The following is an 18,281-nucleotide window of genomic DNA, read 5'->3' on the forward strand; positions in this document are numbered from 1 at the left end:
TCTCCTTTTAATGATGTACCTTTTTATAATATGTTTAGTCATCCTTTCTAATTGTTTTCCATCACAGGTCAGGTGCTGGCGAATGTTTGACTCCCCTCTCCCTCTCCCCAAGCTTCGCCATCATGCGGAAAAGCCTCTTTACCCCACCCTTCTGCACAGCAATCAAACAAAATAGCACTCCTGCCGAACAATGCCAGATGCCATATTTAGAGGGAGGCTGCTTTATAAAAGAGGGAGAGGATGGCCAGGCCACGGACAGGAATCTGAACTTCAATCATCCAACGGTAAACAGGCCTTGAAAAGAGCTGAATTTGTCTTAGAAATGCTGAGGCATCCCAGTCCTAAACGATGTATTTTGTGACACTCTATTGAGTTTTGATGTGCTAAGATTGGACAGGACATATTGGACAGTTCCTTATTCCAGTAGCCATTGAGTGGATATAGACATTAAGCTTCATATTTTTGCTTGTATGTACTTAATTGTTTTTCTCCATTTGTGTGCTTGTAGAGCAGCAACAGCATAGAGTTTCACTGAGGAGGTGAACGGCTGAGGTAAGCTCTAACCCTAAGTACAGCTTTGATGTACAGCTTTTTCCTCATAACACTATGACAATTTTATCGGTTTTAGCAGAAATTAGCAGTTATTCTTTATTTTTTATATTATGAAATATTTTTTTTTAAATAATGAAGGAAGTAACTGATTTCTCCTTGAAACTAAAGAACTTGGCATGTTTGTCCACTAGACTAAAAGATGGGAGATGCGTTGATGGAGGAGTTTGGGCCCGCTGCCCCGTACCTGAGGAAGTCAGACAGGGAGCGTCTGGAGGCCCAAACCCGCCCCTTTGACATGAAGAGGGAATGCTTTGTTCCTGATGCAGAAGAGGAGTATGTGAAAGGAACGATTTCAAGTCGAGATGGAGACAAAGTCACGTGTGAGACCTCCAAAGGGACAGTGAGTAAATATGCCTTTAGTATCCCTTGTTTGTACAGGTTTTGTGCAAACATCTTGAGCAGCTCACTTTATTTTATTTAATGAAGCGTTGATTAGATAAACTAGTCACTGGGTAGTAACTCGCTTCTTTAAAGAGAGTTACTAGTTTAGAAAATTTTACTATTCAGTGAAATGTAGAAGTGTGACAGAAGTGTATATTCATAGTGCATATCTTAATATTCCGTTGTCTACAGACTGTGACCGTCAAGGAATGTGACGTTCACCCTCAGAACCCGCCAAAGTTCGATAAAATTGAGGACATGGCGATGTTCACCTTCCTGCACGAGCCTGCTGTGCTGTTTAACCTCAAAGAGCGTTATGCAGCCTGGATGATCTACGTGAGATAAACATGTCTTCAGTTCTTTAACTGTTCAGATCTTTTGTATCGGTGTGAAAATATTGAATCTAGTTTCCTTTGTCTCCCCACAGACCTACTCTGGGCTCTTCTGTGTAACTGTTAACCCCTACAAGTGGCTGCCAGTGTACAACCAAGAAGTCGTCCTTGCCTACAGAGGCAAGAAGAGGAGTGAAGCTCCTCCCCACATCTTCTCCATCTCTGACAATGCCTACCAGTACATGCTGTCAGGTAAGCTTAACACAACTGTTTACTGTAAATCTTTCAGCCTCTATGGTCAGTCTTTTAATCTGTGCTATTTATAGCCAAAACAGATGTACTGATGGCTTTAAAAAAACTGATGGTTTTAAATCTCCCTTTTTTTAGACAGGGAAAACCAGTCTATTCTCATTACGTAAGTATGTTTTTTGTATTTAGGAAAATAAAATATTATGTGACTTTTAAAACGTATATTTTATATTTGTAGTAGTGGTAATAAATGAAGTGCTTGCTTGAAGATTCTTCTCACCTTTAATATTTGACAGTTTTCTAAAAAAAAAAATAATAATAATCTCATTAATCTCATAGTGGAGAATCCGGTGCTGGGAAAACTGTGAACACCAAGAGAGTCATTCAGTATTTTGCCAGTATTGCTGCTGGAGGAATCAAGAGGGACCCCAATGACAAAAAGGTAGACTAAACAAACTAATGTAGTCATAATAATGTATATGTGTTGTAGTCAAGCCTGCTAGAGCTGAGTCTGTCAAAGTCAAAACCAAGACCAGATTAGAAAATGGAAAAACAGAAATAAAATAGGGTGTAATTCATTGTACATACACTCCCAATGTTAATAAATATATATTTTATATTTTCTATAATCAAACATTAAATAATATTATAGAACAAATGTTCTAGTTATTTCTACCTCAGACGGAATCTTTGTACTTAACTTGAAACAACAATTTTAAAATCCCCCTCACCCTGGCACTGATGAGACCAATTTTCATATAAGGCTAAGATTGCTCATTTATGGTCTTGAGACCAAGACTGGAGTCGGATACTACAGCAGTTGCACAAAGAATACACAGTACGCACTATTAGGGTAAATGTGGTACATTCACAAGGAAACCTTAGGCTGTAAAACCATTAGGTTTCCATAGTACTCTGGGAATGTACTGAGTGTTAAGGAGTACTGATAGAGTACCTGTAGTCTTGTTTGTCCCCCTAAACCTTTGGGTTTGAAACAGCAAAAAAATAACCCAGTATTTCTCAGATATTCAAACTTTATAATGGATTGGATGATATGTCTGATTTTTTGTGTTCGAACATGCCAGTGTTTACATTTACCTACTTAATTAACACATTGCAGGTTGTATTAACTACTGTACAGCTCTAGATGAAAAACAAACATTTACTTGCACAACTGTCTGTTAAGTGAAAATGAACATAAACCTGTGTTAGTCTTGTGGGTGAGGTCCCATGTGGTTCATGATGTGAATGAAACAATGACATTTTAGAATGGTTAACCCTTATATCACCCATTAAACAGAATTCCTTGTTTTTGTTTTCAATTGATTTATCACTGCCCATTCATCATTTATGTAAATGTGCCGTAATTTTACCGTAATGGCACTCTGTTTAGGGTACTCTGGAGGATCAAATCATTCAGTGTAATCCTGCTCTGGAGGCCTTTGGTAACGCCAAGACCATCAGAAATGACAACTCCTCTCGATTTGTAAGTCCGTTGTATTCCGTTTTCCCTTTAAGAGCTGATTATAATCTATGAATTCAAACACAGACATGTAACAATACATACTGTCAAATAGGGCAAGTTCATCCGAATCCACTTTGCTGCGTCTGGAAAGCTTGCCTCTGCTGATATTGAGACTTGTAAGCTTTATTTTATTTAACAATATGAATGAAATCGTAAATCATTTTAAAGAATATTGAATGAGAAACATTAATAACTGTGTTGGTTATTTTTGGGAATACAGATCTTCTGGAGAAGTCCCGTGTCACTTTCCAGCTTAAAGCTGAGAGAGACTACCATATCTTCTACCAGATCCTGTCTCAGAGAAAACCTGAACTACTGGGTCAGAAAATTATATTATTATTATATATATTCTAATTTATTTAATGCACTGAAAGTAAATAAAACAATTACTTGATGCAAAATATATCTTTCCTGTTTCACAGAAATGCTACTTATTACTGCTAATCCCTATGACTACGCCTTCATCTCCCAAGGAGAGACTCAAGTGGCCTCCATTGATGATAGAGACGAGCTAATGGCTACTGATGTGCGTATCACCTGACGTGCAGTCTCTCCCATTTTTACTTAAATCAGTGATTCTCCATTATGGTCCTGGAGGTGCACTGCCCTGCACATTTTAACAGATTTCCTAAAGAACCCCCTTGGGTTTGTTAATGAGACAAATAGTTAGACCAGGTGGGTTAGGAAGAGGGAAAGCACTCAAATGTGCAGGACAGGGTTCCCCAGGACCAGGACTGACATATAATTAAATTTTGGGGTTTTGACACCAAGCCATTAAAAATGTAAAAGTTCTTTGTAACAGTTCATTGAATGTGAGTTGCTAAAATCACGTACACTTGAAACCAATTGCCTTCCCTAAGAAATTTTAAGAACTGACATTTCTTGAGCTAAGGAGAGACATGCAATTCTTTTGGCTCTAGGAAGCTTTTGATGTGCTGGGCTTCACCCAAGAGGAGAAGAACAGCATCTACAAGCTGACTGGTGCCATCATGCACTATGGCAACATGAAGTTCAAGCAGAAGCAGAGGGAGGAGCAGGCTGAGGCTGACGGCACTGAGGGTTTGTTTGAGTTTGAGTGTTAGGAACATGGATGATACAAGTGCAGGCACTATTTAAAAACTGAAAAACATAAATATTTGTTTCCAGATGCTGACAAGTCAGCTTATCTCATGGGTCTGAACTCTGCTGATCTGATTAAGGGTTTGTGCCACCCAAGAGTCAAAGTAGGGAATGAGTGGGTCACCAAGGGGCAGAATGTCCAGCAGGTAAAAATTTGCTTTATAACAAATGATGCATGAAAGTACTAAACTTCTACAAACAAATAGAACATTTCATTTCTCTACTACAAACTATTATGTATTGCTTATCAGGTGTACTATGCTGTTGGTGCACTGTCTAAGTCAGTGTATGAGAAGATGTTTCTTTGGATGGTTGTGAGAATTAACCAATCACTGGACACCAGGCAGCCTCGCCAATACTTTATAGGTGTGCTGGACATTGCTGGCTTTGAGATCTTTGATGTAAGTAAAAGATATTTATTTTTTATTGAGAATATTTGTTTTATTCATTTATTTATTTTTTTAACCACATTATTGACACTTCACTTCTCCTCCAGTTCAACACCTTTGAGCAGCTGTGCATCAACTTCACTAATGAGAAGTTGCAGCAGTTCTTCAACCACCACATGTTTGTGCTGGAGCAAGAAGAGTACAAGAAGGAGGGTATTGAGTGGGAGTTCATTGACTTCGGCATGGACTTGCAGGCCTGCATTGATCTCATTGAAAAGGTGAATATAACAGTAAAACCTCTGCAGGTTGTATTTTTTAGTGATAGTTTGGCTGTGTGAATTAAGGCTCCTTTGCTCTATTTTCTGAATTTCAGCCCATGGGTATCATGTCCATCCTTGAAGAGGAGTGCATGTTCCCCAAGGCCAGCGATTCTACATTCAAAGCTAAGCTTTATGACAACCACTTGGGAAAGTCTGCAAACTTCCAGAAGCCCAGGATTGTGAAGGGTAAACCCGAAGCTCACTTCTCCCTGGTTCACTATGCTGGTACTGTGGACTACAACATCATGAACTGGCTGGTGAAGAACAAGGACCCCCTCAATGAAACTGTTGTGGGGTTGTATCAGAAGTCCACAATGAAATTGTTGTCTAATCTGTTTGCAAATTACGCCGGTGCTGATTCAGGTATGTGGACTGGATAAGGAATGGTTGATTAAAAAAAAAAAAAAAAATTCTCAAAAGGTCAGGTATTGTGTTTGGTGTATTTTTAACAACAATGTATAATGTGTTGTGTCTTAATAGCCGCGGAAGGTGGTGGTGGAAAAGGCAAAGAGAAGAAGAAAAAAGGATCTTCTTTCCAGACTGTGTCTGCCCTTCACAGGGTGAGAAGATTTGTGTATATGCATAGATACAGATATTCATATAGAATATAAAAATGTTTAAGTACATACTTTCCTAGGTCATTGAGTGTAAATAGTATTTATAGTAATGTGGTGACTACATGCGGATAATGTGCAATACATATTATGTCTTTAGGAGAACTTGAACAAGCTGATGACCAACCTGAGATCAACTCACCCCCACTTTGTGCGCTGCATCATCCCCAACGAGACCAAGACTCCTGGGGCCATGGAGAATCCTCTCGTCATGCACCAGCTGCGCTGTAACGGTGTGCTGGAGGGCATCAGAATCTGCAGAAAGGGATTCCCCAACAGGATCCTGTACGGTGACTTTAAACAGAGGTAATCTGCCTGCATAGACTCTGAGTGGGATAATCTTAAATAATTAGCAGATAATTAATAAGTAGTATAATAAGTAGTATAATAAGATAAGTAATATTAAAGATACACAATTAAAAATTAAATCAGACACAGACCTTCTGATACTTCCCCCATGTGGATGATTTGGGCATTGCATGCCCCAGAAAACTTCAAGTTTCAAATTACATAAGAAAAACGTTTTTAATTAGCAATAAATCTTGGATGGGTCAAATATGTTGCAAAATAAATAAGTCATATGCAATGTGTTTATTTTAAATAACTGGTCAGAGGTTAAAATAAACACAAGCTTTTTAATTATCAGGCAATTATTTTATGTTCAGGCTCTGCACTGTTATTTCCTTTCCATAGTTGTTTATTGATTTATGTCTCATATCATGTAAACAATACATCTTAACAGTAAGATATATTACTTTATCCAATTAAAATGCTATTATTTTAAAATAAAACTTCTTTAATGAAATCATGTTAGTCTTACAAGCTAAAATATCAGAAATAATGATCGTAACAATACCTTGAACTGTGCATTTGCAGATACCGTATTCTGAATCCTGCAGCAATTCCTGATGGGCAGTTCATTGACAGTAGAAAGGGAGCTGAGAAATTGTTGGGTTCCTTGGATATTGATCATAATCAGTACAAGTTTGGACATACTAAGGTTTGAATGTAACAATTTTCAGTACATGTACAATACATTATTTAAATAAATGTACTTAATTTACACTAAAGAACCAAACAAATGAAATGATCTGTTATTTTTCTAGGTATTTTTCAAAGCTGGTCTCCTGGGTCTTCTTGAGGAGATGAGAGACGATCGTCTTGCTCTCATCATCACTCGTCTTCAGGCCTGTTCACGAGGTCTTCTCTCAAGAATTGAGTTCCAGAAGATTGTTGAGCGCAGGTAAGACTTATTTCCCTGATTTTATTGTACAGTTTAAACTGTTAAGTTTAAAGATTAAAGAAGTTTAAAGAGACAAAAACATCCAAACTAATCAGTTTTCATTCAGGAGACACTTCAGATGCCATGCCATTTCAGACGTAATATTACCCTTACATAACTATAATCAATTGTTAATAAGAGCATGCAAGGGACATTAGGTGGGATGAGGTACAAACAAATCAACTACAATTGTGGCTTCCTAGAAAGCTTCTCCATGTCTAGCAGGTATTAACAATCAAAAATAATTCTAATTCTAATAGACTTTACCTTCTGAAGCCATGCCAAAGCAATCACCAAAGTAATAAGTATTCTTGTTTTAACATGATTCCACTGACTTCTAGTACTTTTAGAATAGATTTTTGCACTTGTCTTTAGGCTTCTTCAATACCACGACAAAAAAAAAAAAAAAAAACAAGGCTTTACATATCTTTCTATTTTCTGCACATTTTAGAGACGCCTTGCTTGTTATCCAGTGGAACGTCCGTGCCTTCATGGGTGTTAAGAACTGGCCCTGGATGAAGCTGTACTTCAAGATTAAGCCACTCCTAAGGTCTGCTGAGGCTGAGAAAGAAATGGCCAACATGAAGGAGGAATTCTTGAAGCTGAAAGAAGCCTATGCCAAATCTGAAGCTCGCAGAAAGGAGCTTGAAGAGAAAATGGTCACACTTCTCCAAGAGAAAAATGACCTGCAACTCCAAGTCCAGGCTGTGAGTTTACTGGTATATTTATTATAATAAATGTATACATAACATATATAAAGAATATACTTATTTATGATGTACATATTAACAGGAGCAAGATAATCTCTGTGATGCTGAGGAGAGATGTGAGGGTCTGATCAAAAACAAGATCCAACTTGAAGCAAAAAGCAAAGAGCTGACTGAGAGACTGGAGGATGAAGAAGAGATGAATGCTGAGTTAACTGCTAAAAAGAGGAAGCTTGAAGATGAATGCTCTGAGCTTAAGAAAGATATTGATGATCTGGAGCTTACTCTGGCCAAAGTGGAGAAGGAGAAGCATGCCACAGAGAATAAGGTTTGTCATATTTCTATTAGAAGAAAAAAAAATGTGATCACTTTTGGTGATATTTGATAGTAATTTTTCTCTTAAAGGTTAAAAACCTGACAGAAGAAATGGCAGCTCTGGATGAAATCATTGCAAAGCTGACCAAGGAGAAGAAAGCTCTCCAGGAGGCCCATCAGCAAACGCTGGATGACCTACAGAGTGAGGAGGACAAAGTCAACACTCTGACCAAGGCCAAAGCCAAGTTGGAGCAACAAGTTGATGATGTGGGTACCTTCATTTTTTCTATTAAATATTAGATAATTAAGTAGGAGGTTTTCTTCAGTTTGGATCAATGTCTTTTTGTACTTGCTTTAGCTTGAGGGATCCCTCGAGCAAGAAAAGAAAATTCGAATGGATCTTGAGCGTGCTAAGAGAAAGCTTGAGGGAGACTTAAAGTTGACCCAAGAGAATGTCATGGACCTGGAAAATGACAAACAACAGCTGGAGGAGAGACTGAAAAAGTAATGTTTATATTTTTTGAAACAGTTATGACCAATTGAAACTCTTTAAAGTCTTCACTAACTGTATTTCTGCCACAGGAAAGACTTTGAGATCAGTCAGCTCAACAGCAAGATTGAGGATGAACAGGCATTAGCAGCACAGCTCCAGAAGAAACTGAAGGAGCTGCAGGTAATATAATAAAATATATCAAGAATATACCTTAATTCTTACTAATGTAAATGACTAAAATGGGCTTCTTCTGGAATTAGGCCCGTATTGAGGAACTTGAAGAAGAGCTAGAGGCTGAAAGAGCAGCCCGTGCAAAGGTTGAAAAGCAGAGAGCAGACCTGGCCAGAGAACTGGAGGAGATCAGCGAGAGGCTGGAGGAGGCTGGTGGAGCCACTGCTGCCCAGATAGAGATGAACAAGAAGAGAGAGGCAGAGTTCCAGAAAGTTCGCAGAGACCTTGAAGAGGCCACTCTGCAGCATGAAGCAACTGCTGCTACACTGAGGAAGAAACATGCTGACAGCGTGGCTGACCTAGGAGAACAGATTGATAACCTTCAGAGAGTGAAGCAGAAGCTGGAAAAAGAGAAGAGTGAACTGAGACTGGAGCTGGATGATGTGGTCTCCAACATGGAGCAGATTGTGAAGTCTAAGGTAAGCATATTTATTGTTTAAATGTCTTCAGTGTTTTATAAAGGTTTTTAAGTAATTACTGTTTAACTTATAATTGATTGTCTATGTTCTAGACAAACCTGGAAAAAATGTGCAGGACACTTGAGGACCAGATGAGTGAGTACAGGACGAAATATGAGGAAGGACAGCGCAGCATCAATGACTTCAGCATGCAAAAAGCTAAACTACAAACTGAGAATGGTAAGGGCTTCAATTAAATGTGGTAGGTGCAAACCATAAATACAAAACCTACAAACAACTGAAATATCACTGTAATTCATCTCCAATCAAGGTGAACTTTCAAGACAGCTGGAGGAGAAGGATTCCCTGGTCTCTCAGCTGACCAGAGGAAAGCAGTCTTACACCCAACAGATTGAGGATCTCAAGAGGCAACTAGAAGAGGAAGTAAAGGTATTTCAACAGTTTGTAATTTGACTTTTCACAACGATCCAGCAGGTCAACAGATCAGATTTTTAACCAGCATCTTCCTCCAGGCTAAGAATGCCCTGGCCCATGCAGTGCAGTCTGCCCGCCATGACTCAGAGTTGCTGAGAGAGCAGTATGAAGAGGAACAGGAGGCCAAGGCTGAGCTGCAACGCAGTCTCTCCAAGGCCAACTCTGAGGTGGCTCAGTGGAGGACCAAGTATGAAACTGATGCCATCCAGAGGACAGAAGAGCTGGAGGATGCAAAGTAAGAAATCAGTATTGTGATTATCAGATATTTAATCATCACTACACCTTAAAAGAAAACATCCTTAATATGTACTTTTACTGCTCTGCCACACAGGAAGAAGCTGGCTCAACGTCTGCAAGATGCAGAAGAAGCTGTGGAAGCCATCAATGCTAAATGCTCCTCTCTAGAGAAGACCAAGCACAGGCTACAGAATGAGATTGAGGATCTTATGGTTGATGTGGAAAGATCCAACGCTGCTGCTGCTGCTCTGGACAAGAAGCAAAGGAACTTTGACAAGGTGATAAGATCATATTTTTCGGAATCAACAAGGCACAAGTGGTAAAGGTGCCCTTTTGTTTAAAAGTCACTAAACATAAATATGGTTTTGTTGAACCTCACAGATCCTTGCTGAATGGAAGCAGAAGTATGAAGAGTCTCAGACTGAGCTGGAGAGCTCCCAAAAGGAGGCCAGATCTCTTAGTACTGAACTCTTCAAACTGAAGAATTCGTATGAGGAATCCCTTGATCACCTGGAGACCATGAAGAGAGAGAACAAGAACCTCCAAGGTATCCATGTTGGTTTAAATGGTCTAAAACAGTGGTGGGGAACTTATTATGCACTAATTACTTTTTTCTGACAAACAGAGGAAATTTCTGACCTTACTGAGCAAATTGGTGAGAGTGGCAAAAGTATTCATGAACTGGAGAAAATTAGAAAACAGCTGGAGCAGGAAAAGGCTGAGATTCAGACTGCTCTTGAAGAGGCTGAGGTACAGTATTACTCTGCTGAAATCTCAATAATGGTGTTTAAAAAATGTAAGTCAACCACTGTTTTGGTTCTCTTGTCTGTGATCTAATAGGCCTCCCTTGAGCATGAGGAAGGAAAGATCTTGCGAGCTCAGCTGGAGTTCAACCAGGTGAAGGCTGATATTGAGCGTAAGTTGGCTGAGAAGGATGAGGAGATGGAGCAGGCCAAGAGGAACCAGCAGAGAGTGGTGGACACCTTGCAGAGCTCTCTGGAGTCTGAGACTCGCAGCAGAAACGAGGCCCTCAGGATTAAGAAGAAGATGGAGGGAGACCTCAACGAGATGGAGATCCAGCTCAGTCAGGCTAACAGGCAGGCCTCAGAGGCACAGAAGCAACTCAAGAGCCTCCATGGACATATGAAGGTATACACCAAAAAACTTTAAAGTCACTTTTTTTTTTTTACCTTTTTTTGTAAAATTCTACAATGCATTATGAACTTTTGCCTTGTAGGATGCCCAGCTGCAACTGGATGAAGCTCTCCGTGCTAACGATGATCTCAAAGAGAACATTGCCATTGTGGAGAGACGCAACAATCTGCTGCAGGCTGAACTGGATGAGCTGAGATCTCTGGTGGAGCAGACTGAGAGAGGCCGCAAACTGGCTGAGCAGGAACTGCTGGATGTCAGCGAGAGGGTTCAACTCCTCCACTCTCAGGTATTATACAGATTTACTAGCTTCTTAAACTAAATCACGCAGAAGCCATAATATGGACAGTATAATATAAGCAATCGTTTACATTTCAGAACACCAGCCTGCTGAACCAGAAGAAGAAGCTGGAGGGAGACACATCCCAGCTTCAGACTGAGGTAGAGGAGGCTGTACAAGAATGCAGGAATGCTGAGGAAAAGGCCAAGAAAGCCATCACTGATGCTGCCATGATGGCAGAAGAGCTGAAGAAGGAGCAGGACACCAGTGCTCACCTGGAGCGCATGAAGAAGAACATGGAGCAAACCATCAAGGACCTGCAGCATCGTCTGGATGAAGCTGAGCAAATCGCAATGAAGGGAGGCAAGAAGCAGGTCCAGAAACTGGAGGCCAGGGTGAGTTAATTATATTTTATTGTTGGTATTGTACAAACACTCAACTGTTTTAATTATTTACAAAATGTATTTGGACTGTTTTTTAGGTGAGAGAGCTTGAAACTGAGGTGGAGATTGAACAGAGAAAGGCCAGTGATTCTGTGAAAGGAATACGCAAATATGAGAGACGCATCAAGGAGCTCACCTACCAGGTTTGTCTCTTGTTTCTTTAAATTCTATTTTTCCTACTAAAATATGTGATTTAAATATAAAATAATGATACAACTGACATGAAATCCCCTTCTTTCACCGCTGAATAAATTACAAAGCGTAATTGTATTTTTTTTTTACATACCGCTTAACAGCAGACAAACCATCAAAACACAGTAAATTTACCTCAGCAGTGCAATTTTTATCATGAACTATTTTTGCTGGTACTACTCAAGTCACACATTTAATTACCTCAGCAATACTATTTTAATCATAAATGTACCACAGCACTGCAATTTTAGTTATAAATGTAGCTCAGCAGTGCTATTCTAATCATAAACATATTTCAGCCTTGCTATTCTAGACAAAGACATAGCTAGTTTGCCAGCAGTGCTTTTCTAATCATAAATTTACTACAGTAGTGCATTTTCAAAAATCACAAATGTACCTCTACTTAAGGGTAAGGGTAGGGTAAGGGTAGGGTTTGGGTTAGGGTAGTGTGGGCCTGCTGCCATTGTTAAAAACAATCCTAACATTACAAAAAACACTGCAAAATGACTGTATAAATTAGTCTTTCGGCCTATGTTGGCCAATTTAAACTGACTATTCTCAAATTTTCCTTGCAGACTGAAGAAGACCGCAAAAATCTGGCTCGTCTTCAAGATCTAGTAGACAAGCTCCAATTGAAAGTGAAGTCCTATAAGAGGACTGCAGAGGAGGCTGTAAGTACATAAAAACTTGTGCATTGGCCAATTATGGATATGTTGAAAATATGCACAAGTTTATTTTTGTATCATAAATTGCACGTGTAACTCATTTTTCAGGAGGAGCAGGCCAATTCCCATCTTGGAAAGTTCCGCAAGCTGCAGCATGAGCTGGATGAGGCAGAGGAGAGAGCTGATATTGCAGAAAGTCAGGTCAACAAGCTGAGAGCCAAAAGCCGTGATATTGTCACCAAGGTAGGTTTGCTCATTAGAGTAACATAATTTATTATAAGATTGGGGTTGGATACTTTTTTTATGTTGAAATTTGGTTTCAGAGTGTTTATAATGTAATACTGAATGCAATCAAGCCACTTATATATAATATTTTTTTTTATAAATCCATAAAAGACAGTCCCTGATGGAAGACATAAACTGATGTTCACGTCATGTTTACTACCGATATTCAGTTTGAATTATTCAACTGCTCATGGTGAAAAAGAATTGACTCAATAAGCCATGGCTATAGATAGATTTTTGTTTTTTAAGCTTCTAGTCTGATTAGATCCATGCATAATCAACTGAGAAAACAGGATAATTAAAATGTACTTCCAACACCTACCCTCTTTTTCTGTATTTTCCTCTCACAGAAAGGTCATGATGAAGAGTGAAGCAACCACCCAACTGTCCCTGAAACGTTTGATCCCTGTGCTTTAGGTCTTCTTTTTGACTTTTGCCATCTGTAGATAAGTAGAATAAATGCACTATGAAAATAAACATTTGGCTTTGCTGTTTCTTCTGTTTTCACACATAAAAAATATTTAATGCTTTAGGACTGCATAAAGAAGAAAAACACAGACTACAGGCAGATGTATTAAATGTAAGACTCAAACACAGTGGTCTAATATCATCTACACAATGTATTATACTAAGGTGAACTAAAATGCTATATTAAATACAATAATATAATTGGTATAAAAGTTTTGCTAATTAAAAAAAATGTTACTATAAATATCTGTTTCAGGCTTGTTGAGGTGTGAGAGTCTGAATATTTATAAATCTGAAATCACCTGGTGTTTCCTAATGCTGACTGTGAACAAGCAATAGCCATAATAATATAAGGTCTGAGATCAGAGTAACATGAGAACTCTTTTCTTTGTTTTTACACAACACAAATAATACATTGGTCTTGCTTAAAATATATATATAAAAAAAACGTTTCTTTTTGGAAATCAGCTAATTATTTACTAAGTGAAGTTTCATAGTAAATCAGGGGTGTCCAAACATTAACAATAATACATATAATTGATCAAATCAAACTAATGTCAAAAATTCCAAGAAATGCAACACAAGTATTGCATACATTTAAGTTAAAATGTGGCAATTTTATTAATGTTTTACAGCTTTCTTTGAGTTATTTCACGTTTACAGGAAGAACTAAATCCTAATACTGATTTAATGTGAAATTCTAAATCTAATCTATCAAATTTTTATCTATTATATCAAAAATAACAATTTTTAAAATCTTGAGGAATGTGGATATCTGTAGATGGATGAGGGAAATCATGTAACATTGGACATCAGGTGAGAGTTTCAATTAATATATATCTATTATCTATATCTAATATGCAATATAAAATATAACCTATATGCAAATATTATACTATTAAAAGGTTATAAAAAGTTTGATACCACTTCAATTATGCATTCATTGGTAGAGCTTTGGGTCCATTAAAACAGTCTTTTTAATATAGTTCTAATTTTCATATTATTTTTAATATTATTGCAAATAATTATAATGCTGTAAAAAGCTTGCTCTGCACACTTAAATTTCTAATGAATAACACTTACAAAAAAAATGGTACAACGAAAATGTAGTATGAAAATTTATGAGAATTCCATATGACATTATTCTTATTTAGCAGCCTTCCTGAGTGTACACAGCACATTACCCAGCAGGTTTGTGCAAACTTTACATTCATTCAGTCAATATTGGGATATTTAAAAATATGTGTATTCTTTTTTGGCTTCAAGCCAACAATGAATACATTTTGATCATTGAAATTTATCAGTGTAAATCAGTCAGCAGGTTTGTAAAAAATATATATATATTGGCGGGAAAATAATGCATAATATCAGTCATTTCATGTACAGTATTTTTTTCTTAAACTGTCTAAACAATAGAACTATTAATATGTATATACTAAATTACTTAAATACTTTAAACACTGATTTAAATAATTTATTTACAATAATAAATAGCTGTGCTGATTTGATGCAATTATTCACTACTGACTCATTACTCCATCCAATATGGATTAATGTAATTACCCAGCTAATTAGTATATTAGATTTTATTTTTATATTTAGTTTGAGTCGTTTTAGTAAACCCAGCTATTTAGTACATTAGAATCACAACAGTTAAAATCTTATTTGAATTATCATTTAATTATTTTTGGCAACACTTTACTTGAATGGCCCATTACAGAGGACTTCTATCAATTAATTAATCAATCAATCAATCAATCAACATTTATTTTGATTCAGACATACATTGAGGGCAACCCTCATTTTTAATGTAGCCGAGCATTTATGAAAAACAGGGATTGACATGACAAAGAAAATAATAAGTAAATTTAATCATTTTAAATAACAGTAAATAAAAGTATAAAAATAGAATTAAAATAAAAATAATAATTATTATAATATAACTTGGTTTAATTGATAAGAAATTAAGATTAATGCAACATAAAACTTTTAAAATTAAGCTAAAACTCATTTTTATACAATACAATAAAAAATACAAATAAACAAATGAACCAAAAAACTAAAAACAATAATAATAATAATAATAATAATAATAATAATAATAATAATAATAATAATAATAATAATAATAATAATAATAAAAGAAAATCAAAATAAGTTATATAAAATAAGCAATAATACAAAATAATATTTAAAAATAAAAAGGAAATAAAGAACTAAGAGAAGAACTAAAATAAAAAAAATTAAAGTTAAGAATAAGTAAAATTATGAAGGTGGACAGATATTAAAAGTTTAAAATTATTTAGTGACACCAGTGAGCTGAGAATTAGTGTTTCCTGTAGTGAATTCCAGCTCACTGGTGCACTGTAGCTAAAATCATGTTTCATGTTAATGTTATTATTAAGGACAGGGTTAAGGGTTGATTTAAGGATAAAATTAAGGTTAGGTTTATAGTTGCCTGTAGGGTTAGAGCTAAGAGGTCAATTGCATTTAATATATAGTCAGTTTAATGTTAACCGATTGTTAGGTAAGAATGTACAATGCATCTACAATGGAGCATCCACATAAAGTAAAAACTTATGTTTTAAGTAAATTTACCAAATATTTGAATATATGAGTGCTGGAGATTTATTTACCATTGAAGTTAATAGAAATGCTTAAGGTATTGCTAGTTATGTTCAATCTGCAAAAAGCACTAAAGTGGTCTCTTTTCTTTATAGCATCTGTGTCTAAATCATTAGATTACGACTATCACTAATAATTTGTTTCTGATTAATTAGAGATATCATTATATCATTATTTAATAATCATTATTTAATTTACAAAGACAAAATGCATGCAAGATTATTAAACCTATATTAAAATCATAAAAGCAGTTCTGTAAGATACACAGTCTGTAAGGTACATTTAAGTTGTATGAAACTATATTATATAGTATATACTACAATGTTCCAAGAACAATTAATTAACATAGGCATAGGTTTAATTAAGAGGTTGTTTTTTTATAAAAGTAAACAAATATATGCATTTTAAAATGATCTAAATACATTCAAATGTATTTTAATAAAACACATAAAAGGAGCACCTACCTCCTCAGGTAGCTCAAGGAGCTTCTGTGTGAGCATAGTGGGTGGGTGGGAGGAGGGTGGGTTGGGTAGGTGGGTACCCTAAAAGGCAGGATGTAGTTTTGATGGACAGTGCTGACTAAAGCAGGTCTTCGCAGACAATTTTCTTAAACAAAGTTGTCTGATTCTGTGGACAGAATACACAAGGTTTCTGTTAGTTTGCTGCCTGTATAACTTTACATAAACAAATATGCAAAAGAAATCTTTAAATTAACTAAGAAGAAATACATTCTCCATAAAACATAACATAAGACACGTAGTTTTTTACAGATGCTGTACATGATAAAATGCTTTGACAATTGGCTCACCTTCAACTTCAACTCCAAAGGGCCTTTATCTGTAAAGACAACAAGTCTGCATCAGAACACAGAAGGACTTTTTGGATGCACTGACAGCTACTATGTGCTGAGTTGCCTTGAGGTTGTTCAAGGTGATGAGCAAGCCAGCAGGATAGTGTTGATTAGAGGAGGAGTCCACACTGAGCAGCTGAGAATTGAACCAGGGGGGTGGTTCAAAGGTTCACAGAGAATTCACTGCAACCTTAAACCAGACCACGGTGTTCTTGGGCTATATTAAGGATTCAATTGTTGGCTGAGGGGCCGGCAAGGTTTGTACAGAGATAAAAGGCTACAAAGCAAGAGTCCTCTTTAAATAATGAAAAAATAATAAGCTGTATAAGACTTTAACCTTTTGTCTGTTAGAACGATGAGCTGTCTCAGCATGCATTCTGTCTCTATGCATGAATTTCATAACAAGATTCATACAATAAGAGATACATAAGAAGTAGATACACAGTCTATGTTGGTCAATGTCCATCTTATTTGGAGAAACTAAATCAAAGAACCACGCCTGAACTGTCTGTATGATACAAATACTGTCTTAATTGTGTCTTTCACCATTTCAAACTACCTATTAGACCAAGTGAGCTAACAATGTCAGTCGAACTTCAGACAGGAGCTGCATTGTTTCCCCTAAATTTGGCCATGTAACTTAAGAAGTATATAGTCTATAAAGTCCAGAAGAGTGCCAGCATGTATGACTCGATGCTTTTATTTATGTGCTTGGAGACCTTTACAAGAGCAGCATCTGCTCTAGTCCAACAGGGCCAGCGTTAGTTGTGCTTCTCAATCACACAGAGGCACTCAGTAGGAATTTCACAGGGTTATCTTTGTACTCAAGGACAATGGGAAGGAAACAATGTGGTGTAAACAAGACTGTAGTAATGGTATGTCCTTTGGTTAGCCAAAGGATATTCATACACATGTATATAAATACATAGGTGCAAAGATACCTTAAAATATATAGCTTTATTTAATTGTTTTAAAAACAACATGGATTCAAGTAAGTAATTAAGTAAACAATATATTAAGACAATTTAGAATCTTCTCTTCTCTGAATACTTATAAAACTGTTAATATGGCATACATTTCAAAATATCTGAATCATAAACCTAACCTCAACCATGAATCAACCCTAAAACATAACCTAAACCTAACCTTAACCATGAATCAACCCTAAAACATAACCTAAACCTAACCTTAACCATGAATCAACTCTAAAATCTAACCCTAAACCTAACCTCAATCATTAATCTTCTTTTCTTATGTATATGTTGTATGTCTTCCTATTGGGCCTAGAGCCTGTTATAAAGTTTAATAATTAATCAACCCTAAAACCTCAACCATGAATGAAACCGAAAATCTAACCCTAAACCTAACCTCAATCATTAATCAACCCTAAAACCTAATCCTAAACCTAACCTCAACTATGAATCTACCATAAAATCTAACCCTAAACCTAACCTCAACCATGAATCAACCCTAAACCTAACCTCAACCATGAATCAACCCTAAAATCTAACCTCAACCATGAATCAACCCTAAACCTAACCTCAACCATGAATCAACCCTAAAATCTAACCTCAACCATGAATTAACCCTAAAACATAACCTAAACCTAACCTTAACCATGA

General features: G+C 36.6%; 1 protein-coding gene and 3 long non-coding RNA genes across 4 annotated transcripts in view; 1 reads left to right on the forward strand and 3 right to left on the reverse strand.

The window, feature by feature from the left end:
- Positions 1–13,193, forward strand: LOC111193356 (myosin-7). The gene is made up of 39 exons (XM_049480449.1): positions 1–284; positions 509–552; positions 744–952; positions 1,186–1,329; positions 1,421–1,577; positions 1,713–1,740; positions 1,914–2,016; positions 2,968–3,060; positions 3,152–3,215; positions 3,320–3,418; positions 3,522–3,625; positions 4,020–4,158; positions 4,246–4,364; positions 4,470–4,619; positions 4,715–4,885; positions 4,981–5,290; positions 5,408–5,487; positions 5,642–5,847; positions 6,418–6,541; positions 6,648–6,784; positions 7,275–7,530; positions 7,616–7,858; positions 7,936–8,112; positions 8,204–8,349; positions 8,428–8,518; positions 8,599–8,988; positions 9,081–9,207; positions 9,299–9,417; positions 9,501–9,697; positions 9,794–9,977; positions 10,081–10,246; positions 10,325–10,449; positions 10,540–10,848; positions 10,937–11,140; positions 11,230–11,526; positions 11,613–11,717; positions 12,342–12,437; positions 12,540–12,674; positions 13,067–13,193. Exons 3-39 carry the CDS (start codon positions 752–754, stop codon positions 13,085–13,087), a joined length of 5,817 nt encoding a protein of 1,938 aa, XP_049336406.1. The 5' UTR covers positions 1–284; positions 509–552; positions 744–751; the 3' UTR covers positions 13,088–13,193.
- The window catches only part of LOC125802424 (uncharacterized), a 24,644-nt gene continuing 15,184 nt past the window's right edge, over positions 8,822–18,281 (reverse strand). The window contains exon 2 of the long non-coding RNA XR_007439554.1: positions 8,822–10,682. This is a non-coding gene — a long non-coding RNA (uncharacterized LOC125802424). The remainder of the gene's footprint in view (positions 10,683–18,281) is intronic.
- Positions 13,079–18,281, reverse strand: part of LOC125802425 (uncharacterized) — a 15,138-nt gene continuing 9,935 nt past the window's right edge. Inside the window, exons 2-4 of the long non-coding RNA XR_007439555.1 lie at positions 16,618–16,646; positions 16,274–16,436; positions 13,079–13,156 (exon numbers count right to left, since the gene is read on the reverse strand). This is a non-coding gene — a long non-coding RNA (uncharacterized LOC125802425). The remainder of the gene's footprint in view (positions 13,157–16,273; positions 16,437–16,617; positions 16,647–18,281) is intronic.
- Positions 17,654–18,281, reverse strand: part of LOC125802426 (uncharacterized) — a 1,378-nt gene continuing 750 nt past the window's right edge. The window contains exons 2-3 of the long non-coding RNA XR_007439556.1: positions 18,195–18,259; positions 17,654–17,841 (exon numbers count right to left, since the gene is read on the reverse strand). This is a non-coding gene — a long non-coding RNA (uncharacterized LOC125802426). The remainder of the gene's footprint in view (positions 17,842–18,194; positions 18,260–18,281) is intronic.

Source organism: Astyanax mexicanus, chromosome 6, assembly GCF_023375975.1.
Source record: "Astyanax mexicanus isolate ESR-SI-001 chromosome 6, AstMex3_surface, whole genome shotgun sequence".
NCBI classification, from domain to species: domain Eukaryota; kingdom Metazoa; phylum Chordata; class Actinopteri; order Characiformes; family Acestrorhamphidae; genus Astyanax; species Astyanax mexicanus.

What these genes read in the sequence shown, in the direction of transcription:
- LOC111193356 (XM_049480449.1), top strand. Translation starts at nt 752, where the DNA reads ATGGGAGATGCGTTGATGGAGGAGTTTGGGCCCGCTGCCCCGTACCTG. An exon ending in TGAGGCTGACGGCACTGAGG is followed by an intron (nt 4,159 to 4,245) that starts GTTTGTTTGAGT and finishes ATTTGTTTCCAG; the next exon opens with ATGCTGACAAGTCAGCTTAT. An exon ending in TTCAACTCCTCCACTCTCAG is followed by an intron (nt 11,141 to 11,229) that starts GTATTATACAGA and finishes TTTACATTTCAG; the next exon opens with AACACCAGCCTGCTGAACCA.